Raw genomic sequence first — 15518 nt, 5'->3', positions numbered from 1 at the left:
TGCTCTCAAACGCAGCACGAAGGCTGCTTGCTTTTTTTGTTCTCTTTCTGCATCACTCCCCTTCATCATTGCCGCTTCTGCTCCCTCTTTTAATCGTTTTTCCAGAGCGTGCGCAGACAAAAAACGAAACACTCAATTATTAATCAGCAGAATGCATAGAGAGAAGGAGAGAGCGGGAATGATGGAGGGTGAGACGGAGAGCGTGAGGATGTTCTGCACCATCAGCGGAGCAGCGCTGACTGAACTGGGTCACTGAAACACTCTTTCAACGCTCATCAAATGCTCATCAAGCACACAGCACCAGCCTCCAGCCCCTCAGGAAAGACTGGGGAGCACAAATGAGAGCAGAAAGTCAGGCAAGGTTTTGAGGAATATGGACTACATGCATTCATCCTTGGGGGTTATTTATCTGCTAATCTTCGGTCAACCGAAAAAGGAAAATCTTGGTTTAAAGGTTACAATTTCTATTTTAAATTGTAAACATTTACAACTAACTTCATTAAATATAAAGATAGCTAAACCACCTTAAATGTTTAAATTGTAACTGTTATCTTTGACAGCCATAGAATATTAAATTCTAAAATGAAAATAATATAGAACAATTAAGTGGTATAATTGCAAAATTACTGATATCGTTATAGTACTTCCAGTAATAGTTAAGGCATTAATGTCTGCCCACAAAACCAGGACTGGCTCTACACCCCTTTATCTAGATTCATTACTTCACATTTATGTGCCCTCTAGAAACTTGAATTCTGCAAGTAAATGTTGCTTTATTGTGCCATCCCATAGAGGCACAAAATCACTTTCACAGACTTTTACATTAAATGTTCCCTCCTGGTGAAATGACCTGCCCAACATCTCAACATTAGCTTGCTCTATTCTTTTACTATTCTGTCTGTTTTTTTTTTTATTATTGTTACGTGTACTACGTTATGCAAACTGAGACTTGCTGTGGTACTTGCATATCTTTGCTCTTTTGTTGATGTTGATTGCTTCCATTGTCCTCATTTGTAAGTCACTTTGGATAAAAGAGTCCGCTATATGACTAAATGTAAATGTAATATTTAATGAGTGGTTTTATGAAAGTTTAATCATTGCAAAAAATGCCAAAATTACAAATAATCTTAAATGTGTATTTAAATCAAGCAAATACACAACTGTGGTTCTATCCATGTTGATGTGCCTGCATTTCTGGTCTGAGCTGTGTGTTTGTGCCCAGCGGCATGTCTAGGCATCTCTGATGGGAGTCCCAGCAGGAATACAGAGAGAGAGTGATGAGGAGAGGGAAACCTTCTCTGTACCAGCTGGTGGCCACGACTGTAGGAGAGAACCCTTCTGCTGAGCTGTTTCTCTGTGTGTGTGTGTGTGTGTGTGTGTGTGTGTGTGTGTGTGTGTGTGTGTGTGTGTGTGTGTGTGTGTGTGTGTGTGTGTGTGTGTGCGTGCGTGCGTGTGTGTGTGTGCGTGTGTGCGTGCATCAGACCAGGGTAGAGAATGATGGATCACCCATGCCACTACAGAGCAGCACTCCTGCATGCACACACATACATACAGACACACTCTTATGTGAATGTTGCCTGAGTACTCAAAGACAACAGCTATTCTTACACACATAAAAGGCTTTTATAGGGTTTTATTTCTATTGAGGCTGTTCAGTGTAGAGGTGACAGGATGACAGCAGCCTTACCAGAGAACTCAGTCATCTTCCTATAAATCTCACAGAGACTGTGCATTCTACAATGAGAAATATAAGTTATATGGTAAATTATTTATCAAAATTATGATTTATTTAATCTTCCGATCATTTTCAATAGATACTACATCAAATTTGTTTTTATTTTGTGTTTATATATAGCCACTACCATTCAAGGGGTGTAATAGTTCACAAAATTCACGGTTTGGTTGGATACAACCCAATGGTGCCATGGTTCAGTATGGTTTCGATTAGGCCGGGGAGTGGTGGTGTTGGAGGTAATTGCGCACAGTGAAATGTTGGAAATATCTGTTTTAAACCATGAATACGAGCTAGGGCTGGACGATAAATTGATAACAATAATTATCACAATATCATTTCCTGGATAAAACGATATGAAGAGATAAATGTTAGATTTAATGTTTATGCGCCAAAAGCGGACCGAAACAGCGACTCATTTGAATCATGCCACATTTCTTGTAGCAGAAATTTTGGATATTCACACTGAATTTTAATAAAAGATTAATGGTATATTCAGTAATTGTGTATTTGTGATTAGGCTATAGCATGTGTCAATTTATACTGAATGATTTTAGACAACTGTTCCTCATACAAATAGGCTATAGAAAAACCATATAGTTATATTTTTACCATGGTATTAATGTGCTGTGTGTGTAGTTTTAATGGTGTTTATCATAATTTAAATGTATGCTACTATGCGAGACCAATGATTAATAAAAGAAAATAAAAACTTGGTCAGAATAAACTCAACCATATAAAACTGAGGTTGCTACAATTTTGTTGCTCAATACGAACACTTTTATTGTTACTTTGCTAGTATTGTGATAACTATTGTGAGATTGAAGATTAAAGCAATTAAAGAAGAAATTTCTGGAGCTTCACACATCTAGTAAGTAGTAAAAAAATGTTACTTTATTGATCACTCTGACATAAATCACAGAAAGTATCTGTATCAATTGTCAACTAAAACAGAAAAATTATGTCTTCATTTATGATGTGAATGTCTAATTCTTGTATAAGAGCATAATTAGCATGAACATGAAAAAAAGAGTCCCCGAGCAAAGTTCCCTGATGTTGTCAACTTGTTTAACAAATGTAAACACTGCTTAAATATTATTTACAGAAAGCAGAAATCAATGTGACCCAGTAACAACGTTAAAACTTTTATCACTATAATTTTTAGAAACCCCAGTGTGATATTATTGTCCTTCGAACCTGATCAAATATAAAGCATAAAAGACTTGCCTTTATAGCATCTCGGAAAGCATGTTTGTGTATTTGGCACTAGTGCTTCAGAGGCTGTTGCAGTGGGAGTGGTTTGTTCCTGAGGGAAATCAGCAGCAGCAGCACACAAGTCTGAAGATTATTATTAGTGCTGAGCTTTAAACCAGCGAGCTGTCTAATAAAAAAACAGTGGAGTGAGTCGCTGAGGAACAGCGTCTAGGCTGGTATAGCAGACTCAGTGGAGTGTTAGTACTTAAATAGTCTGCCACCGGGAGTTTTGAGAGTGTATAGATGAAAACAACCTCCTAAAACAGAGGACTATACAAATCCACAACTATTAGATAAACCAACAAATATTAGCAACAGCCTATTAGACAAGTGAGACAAACTTACGATCCAAAAGAAAGTTTGTGTCATCTCCAACCATCTCCAATGCATTTGTTTTGCCAAATTGTTGTCTAATTCAAGACACGATAACTTTTTTGCAGCTATTTTTTTATTTTAATTTTTTAGATGAATTGAGAGCTTTTAATTTGAAAAGCTTTTAATTTGTGTAGCTATCTAATATTATATACTTTGCAACCAGCGACAACTTTGTTGCAGATAAAACAGACTAATTCACAAAACTAGGTAGGATAAACACATAATTGTATTCTTCTTTCTATGCCTTATTTTCACTGTCGACGTTCCTTTGTAGTCTCTGATAGTGCCATTTTTCTCTCACCAGTTAGTTAAAGTCACTCACGCAAAAAAAATAAAAATAAATAAATTGTTTGCTTGAACTATTTTTTTTCTAGGTGGAAGCTTTGCGTTTGTTTTGCTAATAAAATATTAAAACCTCGATTCAAAATGGTGTACAATTGTTTAATTATGTCATCCTGGTATTGAGGCTCGCTCTCGTTTCAAACAAATGCAGCTGCTGTTATTTTGCTACGATTGTTTTGTACGCTGTAATGGATTATAAGAGAACAAAAAAACTGGTACGGTTTTAAAACATTTTCATCTTAATTCTTTTATTGCCTTAATTATTCTATAGTGAAATGTTGTGTAAATATGTGATTTGACTTCACCGTTTACCTTAAATGTCCGTTTAGTTTTAATTTGCCGCTTGCTCGCAACTGCTGTCTTCACGGAAGCTGTGCATTCAAATTTCATTCAATTTCATTTGCATTCAATATTCTGCATCTAATTATTAACTCGTGTGGCAATTAGCCATGTAATAAATATTGCCCTATCCTAACAAACCATACATCAGTGGCTTATTTATTCAAAAGCTTATTTATTCAGCTTCCAGAAATCTCAATTTAGAAAAATTGACCCTTACGACTGTTTTTGTGGTCCAGGGTCACATAAAATCCAGGGTGTGTGTGTGTGTGTGTGTGTGTGTTGGGCAGGACCAGAAAAAAAGCAAGAAGTGTTTGGCACCAGACAAAGCCAACATAAACTTTGGACAGCAATGAGAGGATACAAGCAAGGACTTTTTAAAAACACACGTCAGATGAAGGGCAGATCTAAAGTGGGTCAGTGTGTCTTAGATGTTGCAGATCAATAGCTGTGTGTGTATCACCCAGAAACCCTGTATTCCTCATAATGCCATTTTCAGCTAGGATTCTCATTATAACACAACAGAAGGCTCATGCAGCGCTGAATATAACACTTTTGCTTCAGCGAGTTCACATCTCACCTTTGTGATTTGATAATTCTTCTCAAAAGCGGGCTATATTTATCATCGCTTCTGGAGTGGCACGATCTTTGAAGATTATTTGTGCTTATGCATTGCAAATCCTATAAAGGCTTACAGAAGCATAATGGCTTTAAACAAAAGGAAATTGGATGGAAAGCATGGTTGTTACTCACTAATAGAGCACTTCGTTGGCTTCATGTCTTTCGTAGCGGACGGTTTCACACATTATCCTGGGGAAAAAAAAGAGGACAAGAGAAAGAGAGAACCATAAATCAGTGACAAATCCAAACTTAATGGTTCCAAAAGAAGCAATGAACCTCATATTTTTGTCTGTGATTATGAAATATCGTGTTGTGAAACCAAAATGGATTTCAGGACGAAATGTCTCGAGGATATTCAGGTCTGGTTGGCATTCCTTTTGAAAAGAAAGAAAAAAATACAGGCTGCCTGTTGTGAAGAACAACAAGGACCAAACCAAACTCTGTTTGTGCATGACATATTTCAGTTTTGGTTTATGCCAGAAGTGCTGTTTAAGCAAACTCGGATGCATCGCCACAGAACAAAACAATCCAAAGGACAAAAACATTCTTCAAAAGACATTCCTTAAAGTTCAGCTCGGTTGGGGGGCAGAATGTCAACCAAGTCCATCTGACGCATTCCTGAAGATGTGTACAGACCAATGAAGGGGATTTGGAGGGGTCAGGTAGGGTTAGGAATGTTCTAGAACACTGTGGTCAAGTAGCAAAGTATTTTCCCCCTAATATTCACATCCACATGAGTATAAACATAATGACATGAAATCCTTGAGAGGGTCATTCTGAGGTCGATTTAAGAGTTCAGACAACAATGCAAATACCTTAAGCCAAAACTCAAATCATTAACCCCATTAATAATCGGAATATCTGATTAGTTCGTTAATTACTCACCCTCATGTCGTTCCAAACCCGTAAGACCTTCATTAATCTTCAGGACACAAATTAAGATATTTCTGATTAAATCCAAGAGAAAGATTTCTGTCCTGCATAAACTGCAATGCAACTGCAACATACAAGGCTTAGAAAGTAGTTAGTCCATGTGACCTCAGTGGTTCAACTGTAATTTTATTTACATTTTTGTTATCTTTGTGGACAAAAAAAATAATGGAAGAGAAGAAATTGTTGAATAAAGTCTTATTTTGTTTCCTTTACACACAAAAAGTATTCTCGTAGCTTCATAAAATTATGATTGAACCTCTACAGTTGATGACACATGGATTATTTTAATGATGTCCTTACTACCTCTCTGGGCCTTGTACGACGAAGTTCCATTGCTGGCTATGGAGGGTGCGAAAGAATGACCTCGGATTTTATCAAAAATATATCATTTGTGTTCTGAAGATGAACAAAGCTCTTTCTGGGTTTGGAACGACATGAGGGTGAGTAATTAATGACAGATAATAATAAAATAAGAATAAGAATAATAAGAATAATAATAACAGACAGAACTGATAAAATATTAACACTATTGAATAACATAACTAAAAATGGCAGTCCGAAATTGTTATCATTTTTTTTATAATTGTTCACAAATTATAAAAACAACAAATATCATAACATATCTTAAGAAAAAATAAAATAAAAATTCTATATAATAAAATACCTGACTGTGCAACATAAAATAAAAAAATAAGATAACATTTGTAATAAATTTACACTAGAGAAAAAAAGTACTCCAAAACTCAAATGATAAAACATCAAATATCTTTACTAGTTTTTTAATAAAATAAAATAAAAATAATGAATCATCCTAAACACAGCAAAACAGTTTTTCACTCATCTGTATGCATAACCCGCAATACATCACCTGCTTGACCTCAGAAACATTTGTGCATTTTTTCCATTCATTTATCAAATCCTTCCTTCAGTTTTACCTCAGCTGGTGCTCCCGAAGATTGGACAGCGCCTCCATTCCATGCAAGTAGGAATAAACGATCTCCAGGTCCTGCAGGTAAAAAGAGAAGGAAAGAGAACAGATCAAAGTCTGTTCATCTGTAAAACCACACGCTCTCCCAGAAATCTCATCAAAGGACTAGAAGACATTGATATCAGACTGAAAAGAGGCTACAGAAAAGGGCACTGCTGACCCACATGGAGAAATGCAGTTACAGAACAGAAATTCAATTTCTCTACAAAAATACAGGAAACCGGCAGGAAGACAGCAAATAATAATAATAATAATAATAATAATAATAATAATAATAATAATAATAATAATAATAATAATATAAAAAATGAATTATGCTAATCATATTCAGAAAAATGCTAATCAGAAAAAATACACTTTATATAAAATTGCTTTATAAAGCAATGAAAAGTTACATCTGACCTAACAATGCTTTTCTCTTGGAGAACCAGCTTTTAATTTTAAATATTATTTACAGAAGTACACTGCAAACAGGCTTGGCAAGACACTACTAAACGAACAGGTCTTTTCACCAGAGAGCTAGAAGTGGTTCTTCAGACTAACCCATCAGAGTGACCATGTATCTGAGGCTGAGCATACAGCCGGCTCTGTCCCCTTCCACACACACAAGATCACTGACGCCAGAACTGGGCCGCCTTTGTACTCACAAAAGGCATGTTGGGATAGAGTGGAGGACAAAAGAGGTTCTGTGCCCGCACACAGACGCACTTGATTATGAACTGAGAGACCCTGTGTGACGAGGAACACAAATGCAAACACACAGCTCGCCAAACATTTGCCTTCTGATATAGAACAACTAAAGCTCTGCCTCCTTGTTTTCCCATTATATCTAAAGGATTACTTGAAAGATAAGAGTTGAAATGAAAGAAAGAGAAAACAAATGTCAGGTGAGATTCGACCAGAACAGAATGGATAGTATTTTTGTCATTTGTTAGTAGATACGTTGAGATGTAGATCCAGACCAGGTGAAAGTGAAGTATTTAAGTTAAAACAACAAAGAATCTGAAATGCGTTCTTGTAGGCTCAATGTTTGTAAGGGGGCGGGTGACCCTAAATTTACACTTATACGAAGGTTATAGAGGTCAAGATAACATGGACAAACTGCACTGGAATCAAATGGAGACCTCCATCACAAAAGAGGCAAAATAAAAAATTGCTTAAATGTTTTGTCACCACCTGCTGTTAAGAGCAGTACATGAAGTGTTAGGAGAAACTATGGAGAAATATACACATTAAAATAAACATAATATATAAATATGAAAAAAATAAATAATATATTAAATCATTATTCTTGTTACTATTTAACAATAGAAAAAATAAAAATTAAAAATGTAAAAAATAAAAAAATAATGAGAGAAAAAAAGAACAGAAAAAAATATTTAGATTTAGTTTAACTTAAATATTTTTTGTGTATGAAGAAAAATTATTGTGTTATTAATGTGAAATATAAGACTATATAAAATAAGAATATAAAAGACACATGACAAATTATTATTAAATGAGTGCAAAGTAGAGTTTATTACAATTATTTAAAACCTTTATTATTATTATTATTATTATTATTATTAAATTGTAATTGCTAAGTTGTTTTGAGTCTATGGTGTACAGAGAATAACTGCTTAGAAACGCAATAGCACATCTCAATTCAACAAAGCCAAATCACTTCAGCCATAATAAATGGTGTGGCACATGTTACACGTTAAATGAAATGCTTAATGGTTTGTCCAAATCCAAAACCCTAAATATGAACATCAGTTATCGTAAATCTTGCTTTAGCCAGCACAACAAGAACAATAAGACAGTGACAATGACAAAGGGCCGTCTGGCTGAGGTGCACTACACAAATCCTCCACTAGATGTCAGGCTGGTGGAAGAGTTCACGGATTCGAGTCCAGCTCTTTCTGCTCCTCTTATCGCCTCTACTGGCTGGAATGAAGCTCTACCAGAACACTGTGGCTTTCTTTTTCACCCCCTCAAATATTACTAAATTCAACATGGAAAGAATGTGCAGAACCCCATTTCTTCAGTCCCAGTGTCCCCATGAGGAGTTTTCACTCCTTTATTTTCTCTCTCTGCCAGGAGTTCATAATGAGACCACTACAAGTTTGCTCTGATCTAAATGCACAATGAGAAGGAAGAGTTTTAAACTAATAGTCATTCTTTGGTATTTTTTCATCAGTTATATGCTTATATATGATAACATCTTAGTTAAATGTTGAAATAAACATCTAGTTAAGTTTATCCAAAAACTGAATGAATGAATGAATGAATGAACAAATGGTAAGTGATTATTTTCTTTCTCTTTTGTGCTCTGACTTATGCTGTTGCTGTCAACTAAAACTATTTAAAAAGATTGCTAATTGAAATACATCTGTACTGTATTACAATTAAGAAATTTCCCACTTGATCATTTATTTATTTATTTATTTATATATTTAATTGTTTGTTTGTGTGTTTATTGGTGTTTTACCAGCATTTTTCATTTTTGAGTTTTAGGTTTAAGTTTTAAATTTAACAAAAATGTCTGTAAAATGAATGGATAATGTCCTGGCAGATTTATGATTATTATTTATTTATTTTTAACAGTGCAGAACTTTACAATAAATTCATTAAAAACAGTAAAAAGTGTAAGCTCTAAAATAAAAAATACAAATAAAAAAGGGATTCATATAAATATTAAACAAAAACGAATAAAAATGACAAAAGGCGCATAAAAAGCTACTAAAATAAAAAAATAAAATGAAGTCAAAGTGCTAGTGGTTATTGATTGACTCACTGTCCACTTTATTAGGAACACCTGTTCAATTGCTTGGTAACACAAATTGTTAATCAGTCAATCACATGGCAGCAACTCAATGCATTTAGGCATCTAGATGTGATGAAGACGACTTGCTAAAGTTCAAACCGAGCATCAGAATGGAGAAGAAAGGGGATTTAAGTGACTTTGAATGTGGAATGGTTGTTGGTGCCAGACGGGCTGGCTTGAGTATTTCAAAAACTGTAAAGCTGAATTTAACTGAAGCATCAGTCATACAGCGCTCCGGAGCGCACGCCTCATGACGAGACCAACGCACCGTCGCAAACAAGAAAGAGATGCATTCTAACATAACTGTGCATTAAACTCAGTGAGGGCTCGTTTAAAATATTGCACACATACAGGCCATTCAGTTTACTTGTTAAAGTGCACTGAAATTACTTTATATCTGCAGACGATGAACATCTATTTGTGGATGGAGACTTTGTAACGGCCAAAACTATGTATTTTGCATGCATCACATTATAGTGCGGTGTGCATGAAAATAATAACAAGGCGGCAGAGCGAACTTATCATCAATAGTGGATCTCACATAGTCCTTCTACGTCATCACCACATAGTGAGTGTTATAAGTGATCAGTCTTTAAGAGAAGGAATATGTGAGAACCACTATGGATAAGTTTGCTCTGCCGTATTGTTATTATTTTGTCTTTATTTGTAACGCCAAGAAAGAGTAGATCTCTTTCTTGAGGAGCACATTGCCGTGTAACGTTACCAGCCATTAAATGTGTGGGACACCAACTCCTCGTTTTCTATCACTTTCATTTCATGGATTTAACGAGTTATCCGAGTCAAAGTGGACAATTTCAGTGACTACAGGCTCTAATCCTCCTGCGCTCGCATGTGCAGTGTGTGTGTGTGTGTGTATGTGTGTGTGTGTTTAAAATGCGGTGCTGAAGTGAAATAGCTAGGCAGTTTGATAGCCGAATTATAATAAACCACCTAATACAAATAAAAGTTTTTTTATTATTATCTAATACATTAATAGGAAAATGAGCCTAATATCGTCTTGATTATCGACAGAGATTTATCTGCTTATGTCAATATCTCTGACTATCATTGATACATGATACTATCGTCTATCGGCACAACCCTAATAGAAACAGTAAATTAAATATAAACTCATTACAACCAAGTTATGCAGAATACCATCTCTGAATGCTCAACACGTCGAACCCTAAAGCAGATGGGCAACAGCAGCAGAAGACCACACTGGGTAACGCTCCTGTCAGCTAAGAACAGGAATCAGAGGCTACAATTTGCACAGGCCCACCAAAATTGGACAATAGAAGATTGGAAAAATGTTGCCTGGTCTGATGAGTCTCGATTTCTGCTGCGACATTCAGATGATAGGGTCAGAATTTGGTGTAAAGAATATGAAAGCATGGATCCATCCTGCCTTGTCTCAACGGTTCAGGTTGCTGCTGGTGGTGTAATGGTGTGGGGGATATTTTCTTGGCACACTTTTGGCCCCTTAGCACCAATTGAGCATCATTTAAACACCACAGCTAACCTGAGTATTGTTGCTGACCATGTCCATCCCTTTATGACTACAGTGTACCCATCTTCTGATGGCTACTTCAGCAGAGTAATGCACCATGTCACAAAGCTCAAATCATCTCAGACTGGTTTCTTGAACATGACAATGAGTTCACTTTACTCAAATGGCCTCCGAAGTCACCAGATCTCAACCCAATAGAGCAGCTTTGGGATGTGGTTAAATGTGAGATTGACATCATGGATGTGCAGCTGACAAATCTGCAGCAACTGTGTGATGCTATCATGTCAATATGGACCAAAATCTCTGAGGAATGTTTCCAACACCTTTTTGAATCTATGCCACAAAGAATTAAGGCAGTTCTGAAGACAAAAGGGGGTCCAACCCTGTACTACCAAGGTACTAGCAAGTTGTTTCAGATCCACCAGATATAACAATTAGCCTATACCTTTTATAGCATACTATTAAAAAATCAATACTGGCATGAAAAAAAATGTAACTATTGCCACAATAACCAAACGGTCTTGATGCTGGGTCTGAATCATTCACACTTCGTGGGCACTGTTTACACACACAGCAAAAGAGTGATCTGAGAATCTGGAGGAATTTCACTACAACAACCACCAACACCTTCTTTTTTTTTTAAACAAAAGGGTGAGCCTCTGGCACAATTTTCCAACAGATGCCAGGTTCAGAGTTAAACGCCACAAGGTTTTTGCACACAGTTCGTCCCCTCTTTAAGCATTGTGACTACTTCCTCCCAGAGTGCTTTGTGACAAAGGAACCATTGTGTTTTGTGATTGGTCAAACACAACATGTGAAGCCCAGGGCACTCAGCCCTCAGTGGTGACTCTCGTGGGAGTCAGCGGGTGCTGTGGTCTCCAGCTGAGAGAAACATACCACTGAGACCAGGTAGAGAAGCAGTGATGAAACCGCTGAGTTATGCAAACAACAGCAGCCTTGACTAAATCCTTCACAAAACTCAATGAACAAAGCCATGAAACTGTACCTGTACAGCCTATTCATGTGTTCTGCACACACCACTAAAGAAACTCAGATAAACTGCAGCAAATAAGAGCAGAAGACCTTGGAAATTACAACAGATACCCAAAAATAGTGTCTTTTCTAATAGGTTTCTTACCATGACAAGCAACAGGACTTAATGCTGTCAGTCTGGACTAATATAAGTTTAAAATAAAACTCAATATTTAATTCTAGTTATATTAATGATCAAATGTTCTGACTGATTGTTATTGTCTCTTCATGTATTTTCACTCCTTATGTATTTTCAGTTCAATGTGGAAAGACCATTTACTGCACTGGATCATCATAGTACATCATAGTAGACATAGTGGTCAAGGAATAGTATACCTAAAAAAATAATACTGTTCATTATTTACACACATATATACTGTACATAGTGCTTGGTGTAATGCAGGGCTATTCAAATCTTTTCTAAGAGTTTAGCTCCAACACTGATCAAACCCACCTACCTGTGATTTTCTGATGATCCCAAAGACATTGATTAACAGACTCAAGTGTGTTTGATTGGGGTTGGAGCTAAACTCTGCACTGCACTGGCCCTCCAGGGCAAGATTTGAATAGCCCTGGTGTAATGTGTTACCAAGTAAGTAATATCAATTTTATGTCTATCCTTACTGTCTAACTGGTCGAGGCTGATGATTTAATTAGAAATTATTAGTAATAAGTAATGCAAAACTTTTTTGAGGGATTCATTATTGTAACTTACCCAACACTATATATATATATATATATATATATATATATATATATATATATATATATATATATATATATATATATATATATATATATATATATATATATATATATATATATATATATATATATATATATATGTATTAGTGCTGTCAAAATTAGCGCGTTAACGCATTCGATTAATTTGAAATATTTAACGCGTTAAAAAAAAATAACGCAATTAACGCGGTTGCAGTTTTTTTTTATTTCCAGTTGTGGCCTATGTGTGTTCAACGTGCAAAGAAATATGGATAAGACCAAGGAAGGACTTTTAGACGGAAAGTTTCAGTATAAAACTCTGCCGGATTACTCTTCAGTGTGCCACAAGAAACATTACTCTTCATTTAGTCTGCCACACAGCAACATTAAAATCATGAACTCAAATGTCATTGTTTAAAAAAAAAACAAAAAAACAATGACTGTAACAGTGCGTAAATCAGACCTTTCTGTAACGCTAACGTTAATAAGCTTAAACGAAAATAATGAAATAATTGTGTAGCGGAGTATTTTTTGTACACAGTGCCACGAACTGTCAATCACTCCTGTACGCGTGCATCACTGTCCTCCTCAGCTGCAGCAACTTGCGCTCTCTCTCTTCATCAAGCTTTAAAACAAAAAGGGGACAAAAATATCATATTGTCTTTGTGCATAGGCTATAGATTAATTAGATAAATGAATATCTAAATTTGTGCCTCGCCGTCTACGGTATTTTTTTAGAACTTAGAAAAAAGATGCTGCAGCCAATGAGCAGCCAGCGGGGGCTGCAGGACGACTCAACCTCCGCAGACAGTTTTTAATGTTTATCAGACAATAAATACTCAAGATTTTGCTTTAGTATAACTCACAACAAGTTTCACACACCTTCTCCGGCCACGTTGAGTTGTTGACACTTAACAGTGGGAAAAGCGACACATGCGCTATTCACTTGTATAACTTAAGGGTGAATGGGTAATGTAGTTTCTGCTCTGGGTGGGATGAATTAGGAAGCTTGCATTGTGAAGGGCGCTCTGAAAATCGGCAGTGCAGGTAAAAGATTAAAACCTCTATTAAAACAGATGTCCAAATGAGCGTACCGGTACGCTAAAAGCACGTTCTGGGCGCACGGAGAGGTGGCGTTAAGCTCAAGAGCTATATTTGGAAGTGGCGGTACTGAGTACTGGTGCGTACCGGCCCACTTAAAGCAGTGACAATACTTTGGAATTTTTTTGCAGTCCACTTAGAATTCAACATGGAAATCATTTTTGTTTTTTATTGGCATTGATTGTTTTGAAATTCAAATGGTACTTACATGCCTGTGTTTTTATTTCTGTAATAAATATGGCTTTCAAGCCAACAGTTAATTTGGAGGATATTGATGGTTTATTGCAGGTATGTTGTTTACATGAGAAAATCTGTGTTACAAGTTAAAAAAAATTCCAATAAACAATCATATTTTGAATTTAAATAGTTTCTTTGTCTTGAGTTTACATTAATTATTTACATTTTACATTTACATATCCAAAAAGTTTCAGTCTTTTAATTGCGATTAATCGCGATTAATTTTAAAAAATTGTGTGATTAATTAGTTGTTGTTTTTTTTTATCGATTGACAGCACTAATATATATATATATATATATATATATATATATATATATATATATATATATATATATATATATATATATATATGTATTAATGCTGAGCTATACTGTATGGATTCAGAAGAAACAAATATAAAATGTTATTAATAATATTATATTTTAATAATATTATAATATTAATATAATATATAACATGTATAATAATAATAATATAAAAATAAAATACATACAAAAATTATTAGTATTTGTAATACATTTCAATTGAATATCAGGTTGAAAGGTTTTTGTTTTTGAGTTCCACAGGAAAAAAAATTTGGAACCACATGAATAAATAATGACATTTGATAGTAATTAAATAATTTCCATTTTGGGGTGAACTACTCATTTAATGTTGCAAGAGAAAATCTAGAGATCAGCAGAAGCAACTAAAACAGTAAATAATATAAGAAACTCTCTATAAAAATAGCTTTTATTTTAACATGGTAATAATTGCCAGCACACTGCAGCTGTTTGTACACATTTTCCCTTATAGCATGTATGCTGGCTGTCCAAGACTGCAGACTGCAGAAAATAAACTGAAGTGTTTTGCTGCTTTTACTACTTAAAATGCCTCTTCTCATCTTTGTATCCCAACATCTTGAATGCAACCCATTACGAAGCATCTTGAATGGGTCAGAAGGCTCTACACATTCCACTCAAGGCATCACTGTGACCATGGCAACCAGCAGTCTAAGTATCTACATGATCACAGTCAATCATTTCCCTCTATAGCAATAAACCGTGCTGGGATTAGCCGCCTGAGCAGGTGGCATCTAAAAACCATCAGTCCAATCAGGACAATCATCCCAGCATTAGGCAGAATTGTATTGTTGGCAGGGTAACTAGTCTTAAGAGTCCCAACCCACAACTCAAGAGTGGTTTCCAGAATAGCTGCATGGTTTAATCAAAATCCAGATACTACATTCAAGTAGAAAGAAGTGACTGAAGCAGACATAATCAACATCGCTTTAATGCAATGACATTCATTTAAGAAGACCATAAAGAGGGATGTTTTATTTGAGTAATATTATATAGTGGTGTCATCAATATCAATCATAAAGGCATGATAATTGATTTTAAAATAGCATCAACTAACAGTTAATTTAAAAAAAAAAATTGTTTGCATGTTGCTATATAAACAAATAAAATATATTAAACGTAATTAAATTATATAATTAAATTATTAAATAATTATATAAAAATTCAATGATATGATTTGATC

The 15518-nt window shown here is 35.3% G+C and overlaps 1 protein-coding gene across 10 annotated transcripts in view; it reads right to left on the bottom strand.

Annotated features, from left to right (window-relative positions):
• LOC113114031 (rap guanine nucleotide exchange factor 2-like) overlaps positions 1-15518 on the bottom strand; it is a 106825-nt gene that overhangs the window by 68857 nt on the left and 22450 nt on the right. For all 10 annotated transcript variants that reach the window (XM_026280727.1, XM_026280717.1, XM_026280722.1 and 7 more), the window contains exons 2-3: positions 6532-6602; positions 4796-4852 (exon numbers count right to left, since the gene is read on the bottom strand). In XM_026280727.1, the coding sequence (XP_026136512.1) occupies positions 4796-4852; positions 6532-6602 (128 nt within the window). The remainder of the gene's footprint in view (positions 1-4795; positions 4853-6531; positions 6603-15518) is intronic.

The sequence above is a fragment of the Carassius auratus genome, chromosome 14 (assembly GCF_003368295.1).
Source record: "Carassius auratus strain Wakin chromosome 14, ASM336829v1, whole genome shotgun sequence".
Lineage (NCBI taxonomy): Eukaryota > Metazoa > Chordata > Actinopteri > Cypriniformes > Cyprinidae > Carassius > Carassius auratus.
The sequence above is the reverse complement of the archived record's forward strand: the minus strand, read 5'-3'. Positions and strand labels throughout refer to the sequence as shown.